This window comes from Chaetodon auriga, chromosome 2 (genome assembly GCF_051107435.1).
Source record: "Chaetodon auriga isolate fChaAug3 chromosome 2, fChaAug3.hap1, whole genome shotgun sequence".
Classification (NCBI taxonomy): Eukaryota; Metazoa; Chordata; class Actinopteri; order Chaetodontiformes; family Chaetodontidae; genus Chaetodon; species Chaetodon auriga.
Window position 1 is genome coordinate 20,543,257 of NC_135075.1, and position 16,496 is coordinate 20,559,752.

General features: G+C 43.6%; 2 protein-coding genes across 3 annotated transcripts in view; one reads left to right on the top strand and one right to left on the bottom strand.

The window, feature by feature from the left end:
- The window catches only part of col2a1b (collagen, type II, alpha 1b), a 49,166-nt gene extending 42,001 nt beyond the window's left edge, over positions 1–7,165 (top strand). For both annotated transcript variants that reach the window (XM_076739890.1, XM_076739898.1), the window contains 10 exons: positions 208–261; positions 655–762; positions 1,315–1,368; positions 1,480–1,587; positions 1,786–1,839; positions 1,985–2,092; positions 2,712–3,000; positions 3,272–3,459; positions 4,501–4,743; positions 4,976–7,165. In XM_076739890.1, coding sequence (XP_076596005.1) covers positions 208–261; positions 655–762; positions 1,315–1,368; positions 1,480–1,587; positions 1,786–1,839; positions 1,985–2,092; positions 2,712–3,000; positions 3,272–3,459; positions 4,501–4,743; positions 4,976–5,122 — 1,353 coding nt within the window. In that variant the 3' untranslated portion in view covers positions 5,123–7,165. The remainder of the gene's footprint in view (positions 1–207; positions 262–654; positions 763–1,314; positions 1,369–1,479; positions 1,588–1,785; positions 1,840–1,984; positions 2,093–2,711; positions 3,001–3,271; positions 3,460–4,500; positions 4,744–4,975) is intronic.
- LOC143326328 (leucine-rich repeat-containing protein 3-like) lies at positions 6,645–13,424 on the bottom strand. The gene is made up of 2 exons (XM_076739910.1): positions 12,735–13,424; positions 6,645–10,846 (listed from the first exon to the last, which is right to left on the bottom strand). The coding sequence occupies exon 2, from the start codon at positions 10,774–10,776 to the stop codon at positions 9,919–9,921; it is 858 nt and encodes a 285-aa protein (XP_076596025.1). The 5' UTR covers positions 10,777–10,846; positions 12,735–13,424; the 3' UTR covers positions 6,645–9,918.
- Positions 13,425–16,496: the final 3,072 nt, after the last annotated feature.

Sequence of the window (16,496 nt, forward strand, 5' to 3'; positions counted from 1 at the left end):
AATTGGATTCACATCTGCCACATTGCATTTAGTTTAAATGGCAAAATCTTGGTCTGGAGGCCAAGTTGCTTAAAATGCACTGCAATTTACATCATGTATGCATTTACATTGTGTTTGTGCTGTATTGTTGATGCGGGTTCATTATTTAGCTGATCAGTATTCAATTGGACAGCTGTTGACACTTGATATCGTTCTGTCATTTGATAGGGTAACCCTGGATCTGATGGGCCTCCCGGTAGAGATGGTGCTACTGGAATCAAGGTGAGAAAAACACAATCACGCTGCATAAGATGCACTGGGACAAAACCCCTTTCAGATATGCTGCTTCGAAGGATAAGGATTATGCTCTTATTCCTCTTGATATGTCATTAAAATCTGAATTGCATTGACAGGAATACTGTACCCTGATTGGCTGAAAACACCATCTAATTCACATCATGTAACCCTGCCGTATACAAGGCTTACACTCAGCATATCACTCTGAATTTACCTGAACAGGATGAAGAACACTGATGCAGGAAATTAACATTTTCCATAATTCTCTTTGGTGTCTTATCTCAGACCGAGCAGACTTGGGGTCAACATCAGTGATCCCACCGGAGCGTACCGTGTAGCTTCTCTAACATGACTGATTTTTCTGCTATTGTGCTGCAGGGTGATCGTGGTAACACTGGTCCTGCTGGTGCTCCTGGTGCTCCAGGCGCTCCTGGTGCTTCCGGCCCAGTTGGTCCCACAGGCAAACAGGGAGACAGAGGAGAGTCTGTGAGTAGCAGCTCCAACACAAATTAAACAGCGATGTTGTGTCTTTCCAATATGGATGTTTTCTAGGGGTGAAATTTGCATCTCACTGTGAAATAAAGAGCAGGTGGATTTTTCACCTACTGGAAATTAGCATATGGTCTGGTGCTACATAAGTACAGAGGAGGATGTGTCAAGTGTTTCATCCTTGACTAACTGACCTGTGGTTGAAGGTCGTTTTTTTTTTCTCATTTATATGACATTTATTCAGTGTATGTCAGCGAGATTTTATACTTTTTTAAGATTATTTGGTCATTGAATTCACATTGTGGAAAAATTCTCATATTCCAGAAGACATATTTGACCTTAAGTGTAACCAGAAAGCTTTTGGAAGGTTGCACAGTAGTACTGATTAAGTGATAGAGGTGGATGATGATTTATAATTAAATAAGCAAATGATAATAACAATCCACAAACATGTACTTAATTCATAGAAACGTGTTAATATTAACAGATAATCTGACAGTAATGGGATCTGTGCACCAGTAACAACCTTCTTCCATTTTTCTTTGGCAGGGTGCTCAAGGGCCTGCTGGACCTCCAGGACCTGCTGGAGCCAGAGGAATGCCTGTATGTATCTTTGGAAACATGAACACACACACACACCTACGTGCTCAGTTGGAATTATTTAGGGCCTGTCTGTACCTTTTCCTAATTAGGTTGTTGTCCACTTGTTCTCAGGGACCTCAAGGACCCCGTGGTGACAAGGGTGAGAGTGGAGAGACCGGTGAGAGAGGACAAAAGGGACACAGAGGCTTCACTGGTCTGCAGGGTCTGCCCGGACCTCCAGTAAGTATCCACACAGAAAAAAAATCTTACACCTCGTCATCCCTCTGGTTTTCACTTCCTCACAACACTTTCATACTTTGGACCGTATGTCTGTGAAACAGCTATTGAACTGTATCCTGGGTGGTCTTAAAAAGGTTTTAAATTTAACTTGAACCTTTCAGAAACCCTCATGTGTGAATGTAATTATTATCTGTTTAGGGTCAAGCTGGAGACCAGGGTGCTACTGGACCTGCTGGACCTTCTGGACAAAGAGTGAGTACTAATGTTTCCAAAGTAGTCAATTGCAGTAGAAAGTCAGGACTATCACTTGGACTTCAAAAACTCATGAAATAGATTTTTTCACATGCAGCATCTTTGGTGCTCAGCATCAAGAGTTTTCCTCCATCTGTGTATATAGGGACCACCTGGACCCGTTGGCCCTGCTGGAAAGGATGGTGGAAACGGTCTGCCAGGACCCATTGGACCCCCTGGACCTCGTGGTCGCAGTGGAGAGACCGGTCCTGCTGTGAGTACCCACGAGAACTTTCTCTGCCTGTTGTGTTGATCTTTGCCTGAAAATGATATCAGGCTAAAAATACCTTTGACAAGCAAATGTGACTCGAACAATCTTCAGTGTGTTACAGCTAGTTACAGCCCTACATTGGGTGCAATATGTTACACATATGTTATATGGGTGTGTTACACTTATGTATTTGTGACACCTTTGCAACACATTCTTCAATACTAAACTGCGAATTACAGCAGGGTATTACCAAAATGTATTATAAAGCAAATAATAAAGCAATGAATTGATATTTAAATAGACACAAATGGGGAAAAATTCAGTGAAGGTCAAACTAAAAATAATCAAATAAGATGTAGCTAGGACTCCATTTGGCATCAGCTTGTTTGCATTGTTGAAAGTAAGAGTAAAATCTTAGACAGGAAAATTAAAATGAGACGAGAGGCAGATTGCAGAACAGATGGCAGCATTTCCTGCACCCATGGAGGGAGAGATGAGGAGGGAGAAGACAGAATAATCCACCATTTGTGAGCAGGAAATGACACACAAGAGGAGTGAAAAAAATAAATGTCTGAATGCCATTAGTGCCAAATATAAACCTCCAATCTTCTTTTCTTCTCAGGGTCCCCCCGGAAACCCCGGACCCCCCGGTCCTCCTGGTCCCCCTGGCCCTGGCATTGACATGTCCGCCTTCGCTGGTCTGGGTCAGACTGAAAAGGGCCCTGATCCTCTCAGGTACATGAGGGCCGACCAGGCTTCCGGAAACCTCCGTCAGCATGATGCTGAGGTCGACGCCACACTCAAGTCTCTCAACAACCAGATTGAGAACATCCGCAGCCCCGAGGGATCCAAGAAGAACCCGGCTCGCACCTGCAGAGACCTGAAGCTCTGCCATCCTGACTGGAAGAGCGGTGAGTGACATCCAGAGGAATTGGTCAAATTGGGGTGAGACAATGAAGTCGACAAGTTGACGTTAGGTGACATTTTACATTGGCAGCTCAATATTTATGTTAAATATATTCAGATTCAGAGTCTGTTTTTGAGATGAGCTGAATTAAACAATATTTCGTAACATTATACAGTACATTTTCAGTGATTATCAGCTTTTTCGTGCAGCCAGACAGGGTGTAATATGAAAAAAGTTTCACCCCTGATGTGTTCTTTGATTTTTTTTCCCTGCAGGAGAGTACTGGATTGATCCCAATCAGGGCTGCACCATCGATGCAATCAAGGTCTTCTGCAACATGGAGACAGGAGAGTCGTGCGTCCTCCCCAAGCCTTCCAGCATCCCTCGCAAGAACTGGTGGTCCAGCAAGAGCAAGGACCGCAAACACGTCTGGTTCGGCGAGACAATGAACGGAGGATTCCACGTAAGTGCCGCAATGGTTGAGCTCCAATTTAACTTCCTCTACTCTTAGTGCTGCAATCACAGACTGACTCCTGACATTACCATTATATTACCATATATTATATATATTAGACTGAGTTTGATGTGGTCAGGCATAGCTGTGATACAAGATGGCAACTTCCCAATAAGGGCCTTATAGATAAACATACATATGCATGTCACGTCCAGCTTTCTCATATAAGATGCAATCATGAATACTATAAACATCACCAGTAATAAACCTAAGAGCAAAATGATGAACAGCTTCCAAGGGGCGGAGGCATGCCTATAAATCACATCACCATAAGCCAGGAGAAACGGAGAGAAAACAGCTTCAACAATCCTTTTCCTACAAACTATAGATAGATATATATATCAAATGTACCTTTGTCTTCTATCCAAACTCTGAGGTATTTATGTTCTTTAACTCAATGTTGGATCCCTGTACAATGGAAACAGGAACGTTTTATCTCCAGCCCAAAACAACAATATAAACAACGTTTAAGATCATTAAGTGCTAAAGCAATGTTGTAAAAGGAATGTTGCGTGGCAGTTGGTTAAAAATAAAAAAAAAATATTAATATACACTGGAAAAAGAACTGGACCTAGAATTGAACCTTGTGGAACACCCCGAGTTAAAACAGTATAAACTGACTGCTGATCAGACAGGTAAACATGCACAAGCACTTAAAGTAAAACCAACATTTAAAATATGTAAGAGCAGGGAATGATCAGTACCAGAAGCTAAATTTAGGGCTGTCCTCTTCACAAAAGGACCTCACTTACTGTAAACTGTAGAAATCAGTTTTCTTGCAACAGGAAACACAACAAATTTATTTACAAAAAAGTCCCTGCATGCAGGATTACACTGTGGCAACTTTCAGTGGTAGCTTAAAAAAACCACCAACCAATGAACCAATGAGCGTCACTCACCAGTTCAGACAATCAAAAAAGCAGAGAGCAACCATAGTAACAGAGATATTAACTATTATTCTCACTTCCTCTCACCCGCGGCCCAATGCAGTTCAACTACGGTGATGACAGCCTGGCACCCAACACTGCTGCCATTCAGATGACCTTCCTGAGGCTGCTGTCCACCGAGGCTTCTCAGAACCTCACCTACCACTGTAAGAACAGCGTGGCCTACATGGACGCCTCAACGGGCAACCTGAAGAAGGCCGTGCTGCTGCAGGGCTCCAACGACGTGGAGATCAGAGCCGAGGGCAACAGCCGCTTCACCTACAGCGTGATGGAGGACGGCTGCACGGTAAGACTGGGCAGATGCACCAAGTGTGCATGCAATAATTAATCTAAATGTACATGCATGAATCAGGTGCACATGAGTAGGTAATATAGAGGATATTGGACATGGTTCACTTTCCCCTCGTCACAGACTCCTTCTCTCTTGCGATTGCTCACCAAACCAATCTCATTCTATGTAATTTTGGAGAAAGTCGTAGGTCATTTGATAGCCGTTGTGTTTCTTTCCCCCTGCACAGAAACACACGGGACAGTGGGGCAAGACAGTGATCGAGTACAGGTCGCAGAAGACCTCTCGTCTGCCCATCGTGGACATTGCCCCCATGGATATTGGTGGAGCAGACCAGGAGTTCGGAGTGGAAGTCGGGGCAGTCTGCTTCTTGTAAAGAACGAGGGATCGAAAAGAAGAGAAAGAAGTGGAAATTTGAAAAAAAATAAATAAGTAAATAAAATGAAAGAGGGGCACGCTTCGGATAAAGGAGGAGAGAAAGAGTGAAAAATAAAAAAATCAAGACACTTTTTTTTTAAATGGGACTTTTTTCTAAGTAAAAAGTGCTTTTTTCCAAGTCGAACTCCGTAGGATATCTGCACTGATTGGCACCAGCAACTGTCATCTGTGATTCATGCAGCATTGCCTCCAGTCAACTCGCCCTCTCCCCACCCACCCCCCCACCCCTGTCCCCATGGACTCCCGGCATTTCCCAAAAGCCCCCCCGTTTCACCCTGGGTGAGCAGCAACCTCCCCCACCTGCCCCACCCCATGAACAAGAAGGAGGAAGTACGAGGAGAGTACGGGAACATACCAGGGAACTAGAGAGAGAAAAATGTGTTGGTGTTATTTATTTATTGTTTAGGTTTGGGTCCCAGGTGTGGTCGGACTGAGTTTGTTGCTAAGTAATAAAAAGCCCACTTACACATATTTAAAGAAAACCTTATCCACCATCTTCCTCTCTTACTTCCTCCTCTTTTCTAATCACCCCATCACTCCTGTACCATATCCACTAAAGCATACATATCTCTTTGAAGCCAAAAATCTAGTCACGTAGAAAGTGCAGGTGTTCCTATTTCTACCACCACAGTGTGTATCAAAAGTTACTGTGTATTATAATAAAAGTCAATGGTGCTATTGTTGTAAAACAGTCTGTATTTTTTAACAACCAGATACTCATATGTAGTGACCTGTATATATGTATATATATGTATATGTGTGTATACATATATATACAGTTTCTCAGAGAGCATTTCACCCTGGATTTTGAATTTCAGGGTGATAAATGTCCCGCCTCACCCCACCCTCCTGCTTCAACCCCCGTATGTAAACAAACATGCCCGCGATGAGCTCCTACAATCAAGGCATGCCCAATTTGGAGTTAATACTGAATTTAATTTTCTTTCTAGTTTTGTTTTGATTTTTTAAAGCTACCTCACACTAAAAAGAAAAAAAAAACTTCACACGTCAAACGAAGGCCTTTCCCCGCTGATTCTCTGCATATAAAACCCGTATTTTAGGTGACCAGTATGTTTAAGAAGCTCGGTCATGACAGCCCAGTCTGCTGCCCCCCCTCCCCCCTGCCCCCCATTTGCTGTGACCTTTGACCCCCATCCCTCTCTACTTCCTCCCATCAGTCCCCTCACACAGGGCGTGCCCTCTGCCTCGGCCTACACACACACTCACACAAACACACACACACACACACACACAGTTGAAGAGATTCAGGGTGTGTTTGATTTTGTTGCTCCGGTTCTACAGGCAGCGCAGAGGGCTCATTTGTGTGAGGTTGTGTATATTTTTTATTATTAATAATAGTATTATTATTAATAATAATAGCATTATTATATTATTATGATCATGACTTGTTTTTGTTACGTTTTAATTAATGTAAATTGGAAATAAAAGACAAAACCAAGTAACAGGCTGAAGTTGCTTTTTATTTATATCCTGTTTTGTTCTCCCCCATGTTGAAATATCTGGGGCAAAGGTTTCGACTCGCCCCCAAGGAAATTTCTGACCAAAAATCACACCGAAACATTTCACTGTGCTTCCACTGTGTGTTTTTGTGGTGAAGTATTTCCCGGGGGAGAAACACCTCAGATTTCAAGACAAGGCAGTGTAGAGATGGATGAATGAGGGGTCATTTAGATTTTGTTTGCTGAGTTGTGAAACAATATGAAGTTGAAGAAGGAGGTGGTGAACGATCATATCATGTGCTTTTTTTAAAAAAATAAATCAGCTTTTCAATCATTCCCGTTAGCTTTAACGCATGGTAGAGTAGAAATAGGAAACACTGCCAAGCATGATCAGCTCAGCTTCTGTGCATTGATAATGTCTTCCTGTACTTCTATTACTTCTCCTCTTGCCTTTTTTCAACCTACAGTAGCAATAAAAGCTAGAAGCATTTCTATGAACAAAGTAGAGCAACGCTTCTTTTGTTTTTTTATACATTTGTATACATAGTTTTTTTTTTCCTAAAATCACTTTTTGTTCATTTATTATTTGATGTAATGCTTTCCGATCTATGACTTTATCCTTGTTTGAGTAATTATCGGCATACACGAGGAGTGGAAACAATTCACGGGGACAGAAATACATCACCAATAAAAAAAATACCTTCAGAAAAAACCACACACAGAGGGCATGCTTGGTTCTTGAGTTTTGGGTTATCCGTATCATTGTACCTTAAAGAATGTATTAGAGGTGCATTTGGGAAACTGAACTCTGATGAATGATTTTTGACAGACAGATAACATTCAGGAAATGTAAAGTTACACCAACAGTGCTTTACAAGTTGATCCACAGACAGTTTTCTCTTGAAACTCACAAATATTCAAGTTCTTCTTCCAGTCTTTTAGCATGTGGTGTACCAACCAAGACCAGGTTTTCATTGATGATATCAATATGGTTCCACTCAAGGTTTAACTGATCCTAGTTCTGATTCTGCCTCTGCCTTCCTCCTGAACAACACCACCTTAAACCAGTCTTTCTCTGTAAATTACAAAGCACACACACCACATTTAGCACGTTACAGTACACAGAAAGTTGTCCTATTCTACTTTAGTCTCAGCTTTTTCCGACCCAATCGTTAGATAAAAAGGGACACAGTTATGTTTTATCACATCTATGAACACTAAGAGGGTTGTCACTGTACACTTTAATCACAGATCAGTCTACAGCCATGCTAGCGCCTCCGTGAGGCCGCACTGAGGCACAGCGGTGCTCAGACGTAAACGCTAAAGTCAGCACATAAACATGCTCACAGTAACAACGCTAACATGCTAATGCTTAGCAGGTGTAACATGGCTGTTAACCAACTCAGTTTAGTTAGCATGCTAACGTTTGGTAATTAGCACTAAACACGAAGTACAGCTGATGCTGCTGGGGAAGTCATTAGTTTTACAGGTTTTTAGATTTAAACCCAAATATTGGACAAATTTTGATCTGATCGTGGTGTTAAAGGAAAAATGATAGGATCACCAACATCATTTGGAAAACAGTAATGTTTTTAGCAATTGTTATCCTAATCCATTCAGTAGTTTCCATAGTTCACACGTCCATAGAGCCACGCTGCTATCATGGCTAAAACATCCTCTTAAACCAGCGGCTCCCAACCCATTCGGCTTGTGACCCCTTAAAACCAAGCAATGGCTGCCTCTGACCCCCCTGTAAGCTGTCACATAGACAATATTTGCTCAACCAAAGATTTATTTATTTATTTGTTTTTCCTTTAATATCCTGTCAATAATCTCATGACCCCTTATATCGAATTCCAGATCTCTTGTTGGGGTCCTGACCCCCAGGTTGGGAACCACTGACCTACACACATCAAATGTTGCTGACTATCAAACTGAGAGAGGGCTTTAACAGTTTCTATTTGTAACAGTGAAGAATGACAAATACTCATACATTAACCACATAACACACCCTCCCCTCAGAGGAAAATGCTGCACAGCCAACAGTGAACATAATCACAATGAACACAAGTGAAATAAGACAATGTGGCTGCTAATCCAGTCAGGCTTTGTTCCAATTATGCAGAACTGAGTTAGATATTCAGTGCACCTACAATGTACACATCAGGAATGGCATTAATCTGAACATTGCAGGCGTTAAATGTACTAACTGAGGAAAATATTCCATTTATTATCAAAGTGTTTTGCTTGTTTTTACAGTGGCTTGGGGAAAAAAATCAATTATGATAGAGCCTGTGTGGAAAAAGGGAGACGAGACGATTTGTACGCAGCAATCAGTGCAGAGAGGACTGAAAAGCACGACTCAAGAGATTAATTAAAGCTAAACTAACAGCTCCCCTCAAGATAAATGGTTATACTAATCTAATTTATACCAACGATCCAGTTCTAAATCTGGAATCTGAAATTTGTCTGTACCAATCAGTGACAGCTGTATGTACACTAAGCTGTCCAGATATTTTAGAGCTGATTGCTGCAGCTTGGAGACATAATAGTTCACCTCCAGCTCTAATGGCTTCCTGAGAGTAAATTTAGATCAGCAGTTCTCCACTGGCACTGAAACAACTGGCTTCGGGACCGTGTATTAGGAAAGCATCCGTGCAAGAATCAAAGTAAAAATGGCCGTAAGACTGCACAGAAATGCCACATGGGCACACATATATGCACAAGGAGTTAGATGAGGACACACATTTGGAGTTTGCACACACTCCAGCTGATTAATGCCTTTCAAGTCTTCATTAAGGGTCATTTGGTCAAAGACTCCTAATTAGAGCTTAATGAAAGATAAAAGACAGGATGAGGCATGAAGGGAGAAGAAAAGAGGAGGAAAGAGGGACCGCAGAGGGAGATGGAGGGTTACAAGTTCAAGAAATTCAAGAAAATACGGTCAAAGAATTTTCTTTCTTTTCTTATTTCATCCTTTCATCTTCTGCACATTTTTGTTTTTCACTTTTTGCTCTTTTCTCTCGGTGCACATGGTAGAATGAGTATGGAGAAAAATGCATTAGGTAAAGAAATATCAATGAGAAGAAGGGGGGAGGCTCAGTAACAAATATAAAGAAATGTTGCGATCACAGGACACAGCGGTAAAAGGTTCATTTCCTCGTTATCAGCATCTTCCACAGTCTGCTTCCAGTAACTCCGCACATTATTTTGAAGTTCATCATAAAAATGGGATTGGTTCATTGTTCCCTTTAAATTACAGCCGAGCAGGAGTTCAGAAACCAGTGCTTAGGGTGTCTGTCTCTGTGGGGGTCTTGCGTGGGCTGGGCAAACTCTTCAGGTACTCCAAATGCCTTCGGGCCTCGGCTTGATTCTGCCTCACATAGTACACTACATACACAATGACCATGAAGAACCACACGAACATTGTCACCAGCATGGCCACGTCAGTGGTTTTCCTCTGCAGGCTGCAGAAGTTCACCCCAGAATCCAACAGTTTGACCAGCGGCTGACCTGCGTGCTCGCCCTGCGACCCTGGATCCTCCCACCTGCTCCCCTCGCCCACCCCCCGCACAGAGCTCTCACAAATGATCCCATTCACCGTCTCTGGCTCCAGGTTAAGAGTCTCCACCAGCTCCTGAAGCGTGCAGTCACAGTGCCAGGGGTTGTGGTAGAGCCGTGTCTTTGCCCGAGTGGAGCCAAACTCCTCCCTGCTGGCCTGCCTCAGCTGGTTATGCGAGAGGTCCAGCAGGCGCAACTCGGGGCCCAGATGCCGCAGGGCCCCCGAGGCGAGCGAATCGATGCGGTTGTGGGACAGGTACAGATCCCGCAGGTGGACCAGGTCGCTGAAGGCACTCTCTGGGATGTTCCGGATGTAGTTGCGTTCCAGGTGGAGGGAGACCGTTTCCGGTGGGATCCCCTCTGGGATCTCCAGCAGCCCGGCATCTGAGCACAGCACGGTGGCCGTGTCCCAGGCACAGTGGCAGCTGTCCGGGCACTGGGGAGACACTTGGCCCCACAGGGCCGAGAACAAGAGCAAGATGCACAGCCACGAATGAAGATCCACTCCTTTACCTCTTCGTCTTCCTCCACTGCTGCTGGTACATCTCTCCTCACACCAGCCTGTGCACATCGCCTCACCATAGCCCTCTGACACACATCAAGTCCCAATCAGACACCGCACACCGTCGCACCGGGAGAATCTGACAGATTGAGAGGAAAAAAGGGTCAGTCTGGCAAAGATGAATCTCCCTCTGTCTGTCTGTCTGTCCCTCTTTACAAACCCTTCAAACACATGTAATCAAAATGAACACTGACAGGACAGATTATGATGTTTGGGAGGAGGAAGAGAAAAAGGGTCAGTGGGTAAAGAGATCAACAGTGAAATCAGCTTAAGCCGGTTTATCTGAAAAATACTAGACAGAGAGACACTGTGATGTAAAAGTACCAAAACATGTAAGAGGAGAACAATATCTGGGCTAGAAAAACATCCCTTGGTGTCAGTAAAGATAATTTAAAAGATCTAACAAGGGTTGAAACAACTCTTGTGTTTCTGCATTGAAAGGACATTAATCATATGTGCCTATCTGAAGTCCCTCCACCCTTTTCCTGCTGGGTCCTTTGTGCAGCTCAAATTCAGGATCAGAAGAGCATCAAATTGCACTCATCAATACGTGTTCATCTCGTTTATCCCTCAATTTATTTTCCCATGATGCCATAGCAACTTAATCATAATCCATGGTGGTGGAGGCAGAGGGTGGCGGGTGCATTGAAGGGATGGAGGTTAGACGTGGGGCGTGGGATCGATAGCCCAAGTATTGCCTGCTGCACTATTAACGGCAAGGACATCAATCCTGCCTGTGTCCCACAGTGTCAATAAGTGACGGCTGGGGACAAAAAAAAACAACAACCCAGCAGTGGTGTGGCTGTTAGCATCTGCTCACTATTCCTGCAGACAGGAGGCAAAAGTTAAAAAACAATAAGAAATCTGGTTAGACTCTGCTTCCCATGGGCACCAGAGAATATGTTACATGTGTTATGTGTGTTTATTTTTGATCCATCAGCCTCATCCGCCTGCCTGCCTGCCTGACTGTCTGACTTTCTGTCTATGTGGGTCTGTTAATGGTGTCACTTCAGATCACTCGGACAATCTCATCGAGGGTTTTTTTTTGTTTTTTTTCCAAAGCACAAATCACAGCACACTCCTTGGGTTTGATTAGGAGAGCGTCCTCTTAATGTCAAGCACTTTCTGCTTTCTCTTCCCGGCTTCATTACAAACTCAAAACTGTCATGTGTGTGTCTCTATTCTCCTGCACAAGAGAGCATACCCACAAGGCTTCAACCCCCCCCCCGACTGACACTGGCCCAGATTTGTTTGATGAGCCTAAAGGTGACTGACTGACAGCCCTGCGATGGTCATCAAGTGTGTCTTAAACAGCAGAGGTGAGGATTTAGTTCACCACTCATTAACCGTCCTGATATTAACATACTGAGTGGAGATGCATGCAAATCCCCTATTAGCAAAAATAATCATCCGCTGCATAATTGTGAATGGGAATTAGAAAGGTTGAAAGACAGGGATGGAGAGAGACTCCCACAGCAAATACGGATGGCACTGTGGTTGCAGCTGATGACAGTTTCCCATTAGACATTTTTAATATTCCATGACTTAAATTAGAAAATATCACAGAGACCCCCTGCTTTCTAAATCCATCTCACGGAAGGTACCTTTGTTTTATCAGATTAACCTGCGCTGAAGTCATAGCTTGTCCGGGGAAAATTAATTTAGAGTCCAAATGACATTAATCTGAGTGAAACGGGTCAACTGGACGATCGAAGGGAACGAAACTCAGAAGCCAGGATTTTAGCGTCCTGCAGGAAAACCAACACGACTGTTTCAGACATCGGTTCTGCAACTTTTGCACCATAAAAATTAAGTTTGCAACGTGATTAAAGAAAGATTTCGCTCCGTGAAGCTGCACATTAAACAAAGAAATCCACGACCACAGCAGCAATATGGTCACTTACCAGTCCCCCAGGCTCATTATAATAAGAATTTAATAGTTAATGATTTACAGGCTGCGGACTTACCTGTGAAATGGTTTCTTGTGAAGTTTGAGATCCAGAAGGCGATTTCAGATGCTTTTAAAATCCGTTTGAGATTTTCCTTCGAATTTTTCCCGCCAGCTGACTGATCACCGTCTTCTGCTGCTGCTTCTGTGGAGATGAATTTGGGGAGAAAACTATGTGAGGAGCATCAGTAGTGGATCCGTGGTGTGCAGCCTGAAGACGGCTTCATCACTGACTGCTGTAACAGAGGGTAGTTATAGCAACAAAGATGTGGGGCAAACTCTCTCTCTCTCTCTCTCTCTCTCTCTCTCTCCCTTACACACACACACACACACACACACACACACACACACAAAGAGAGAGAGACAAACATGGGAGGTGTGCCATCAGAGGTGATCTTGTCCCCACTGTAGATGGCTTCAGTCTCAGGTTTCTCAGAAGACACTGGTCGCCTCCATATTAACTGAATTACTTGGAGGTATAATTAAATTCTTATGGTCATCTCTTCCTGCAAATTTGATTGAATCCCAGGCAGGTGAGCACACAGGTGAAGAAGCAGAGGCAGAAAATGAAAATCCACAAAAAAAAAAAAAAAACCCCACAGCTTTTATGCTTTTTTGCTGTAGAGAAACTGCAATAGGTGTCAGGCTGCTTAGAAAAGTATGATGTTCCATTTACAGCCGCCACAGGAGGATGAACAGGACTACTGACAGATGGAGCTAAAAGAAAATATCATTAAAGGGAAGATGCACCTCTGTCAATCACTCATCTTTTTTTTTTCTTTTTTTTGCCCAAGGCTGAGTATTGGTGGTCAAGTAGAAAGAGACCTCATCTATCACCGTGTTAAGACCTCAATCTGCAGTGATTCACTCTGTTTCGAGTGAAAAGTCAAGATTTATTTGAACATGTAGATAAACTGCATCTATACACACAAATAAATGCATGCATTTGCAAAGACAGGAGAGTCTGAACACAAGTTAACCTTGACGTACAAACACTTACCAGGGTCACAAATTTCCATATAAATGATAAGACTGTTCATGCACAAACACACACAGTGACACAAATGTGTGTGGAAAATGTTATTCGTGGAGGTTCGCTCTCAGGACGAGTGCCCTGCTCTCGCTTTGCTTTTCTACCATAAGCAGTAAGAATATCTGCCCCTCTACAGAAGAGCCCTCAGGGGGAAAAGGATGGGTCTGACAGCCACGATGGCACCTCGTATCCCTCCTCTGCCTCCCCAGCCTGTCCTGCTCCGATCAACCTGCTAAAAAGCTCCGACATCCAGTCCTGACAAATGTTATGCAGAATGCTGCATGTGTAATACATTTTTTGTGCCGCTCTGCAGCTGAATTTTTGTGAATGCCGTGCCCTTGACTGGTGATTGTCTCTGTGGTTGCCACAGACAGGGGCTGCAGACAGACAGAGTTTTGTGGTTTTCGGATACAAAACAGGGGACAAAGCGGCGCATAATGAGAAAACACATGATTGCAGAGAGAGCAATCCCCCCCGCTGGAAAAGTATTACACTTAGTCTGGTTTTCAGGTTCCCGAGCTGTGAGTGAAAGGCATGATGATGGGTGAGAAGTTCAATTTCCAGCAAGAAAAACAGAAAGGGGAAAAATGAGTAGAGGGAGGTGGTTGTGCCGCGTGTGTTTGGGTTGATCTCAGAGGAAGACGTTCTAAGAGATGCACAGGCCTCAGAGCAGTTTGTTGATGACAATGTTGACAATGTGAACTCTACTGGAAAACCTGACTTCAGCGAAGTGAAGCAGTTTGGCATCATCTGTTTGGTTTGGTTGTTGTCCTCCGAGGGGAAAACTGACTGAACCGTACATAAATTTGTAAACTGATAGAGGCAGTGGAAAATATCTGACAGCCAGTGGCAGAAATCACCTCCTCTAAGACAGGGAGCGCATGCACGGTTGGATTTTGTATATAATCTGTGTCGTGAAAAGAGAGGAGGACAAAAAAACACGAAAGACATGTCCTGGCTGCATGTCGACTACGCCTGATGGAGTGCGAGAAAGAGATATAAAAGCGGTGGAGGATTTCTTGTAACTAGCCTGTCATTCTCTTGGGATTGAATCCACTAACAACAGGTCAGGCTCGGGGCACGTGTTCTGCTGAGGCTCTCAGTAGCCATTTTTCCTCAGCGTGGCCGGCTGGGACTTGCCAGGGCTGGAGACGTCTAAAAATGCTTACAGCCCAGGACCAACACAAAAGGTTTGGTCTGTCGCTGCATTATTAGAAACCACAACGCAGACGGAAAAATCATCCCTGCTGACAAAACAAAGTATTAAAAAATGTTGCTTTGTAGGTAATTTGGGTGACAGGAAAGGAATTAGTGCTGGCAAGTTTGCCGGGTTCTGTGGGGGGAGAAAACCAGAGCAGAGGCTAAAACACACTCAGAAAACTCCACAAAAACTCAGGAAAAGGCTTTTTTTGGACGCTTTGAGTTTTAAAATACAGCATCTTGTGATTTCCTGTGCACAGCAATCAGGCAAGTGCACTTGATCATGAATAAGCCTGAAATTGTGCACGCGAGGGTAAAGTGGTGGCTGGAAACTCCGATCAATACATATTAGGCTGCAAGTCAGTTTTTTTTTTTTTCCTCCTCTCAGTTCGATGTTTCTTTTCAAAGTGTCTGCAATTACGCCGCTGTGGTGAATACACCTCTGCTGTCTCCTGCTTTTTTCAGAGAGGTATACACTGAGAGAAAAAGGGTCATCTTCTGTATCACCCAAAACAACAGAGCACTGGCTGGCAGAGATTACAGTACGAAGCGTGTGACTGTAAAAGGCTGTCACAAATGTGTATAGATTGGATTGAGACCTTGGCTGAGGGCCAGCACAATAGAGAGCAGAGTAATAACGCTAAACTGTGTGTGTGTGTGTGTGTGTGTGTGTGTGTGAGACAAAGATAGTGTGGAAAACAAGATGCAAGCGGGAGAGTACCTTTCCACAGCTATTAAAAATAGACAATGCACTCTCAGCTAAAAGGGAAACAATAACTCAGCAGCTGAAACTTGAGACTAAATATATATTAGATGATACACTAAGAGCTGTGTGTTACAACAATGTGTTATGTGTGTAAATTCCTTGACTTAACGGCATTTAATGTTTGTATTTCTGAGCAAGAGTGACGAACAAAGACGGTAAAAGCTTCTCATCGCTGAAGAGTAAACAGTCCACACCACTGAACATCACAAAGCACAAATGAGGAACAAAGCTGCAAGTAACAACACATGAGTAATTTGTTCGCTGCTGTGGCATTTGCACAATGACAGCGGCACTGATGGAAATAAAACACATGCATGAAAGTGTAGCGCAATATGTGACGAAGGTGCAAAGTGCAGCAGGAGGGCAGCCTTGTGGAGAATGCAATAAAGGAGGAGTAACAGGTAGTGATGGAGGGGAGGGTGTGGAGTATTAACGAGAAAATTCAAGGCACATCCCCGGACTTTATTAGAGGGAAATTGACTGTGCGGCTCGTCCCACTGCCGGTAACCTTGTCACGACACTGGCTGCCATAAGGAGCACCTCTTTGTGGCGTTTGAAAATTTAATTTCTCAGAATTAATCAGGCCTCATTATTGACGCTTTGATCTGGGCGCCAGGCGGAAGTAGCCTCTGCCTCCCTTTGTAGTGCTACATTTAATGTCACCATGCTGGAAATGAAAGGATGAACCATTGTCCAGGTGTCTACATAAATCGACCCTTGAAAGGTAAGCCCGTGGTATTCACAGGCTTTGAAGACGCTGGCCGCTCAGACTGTCTGCATCA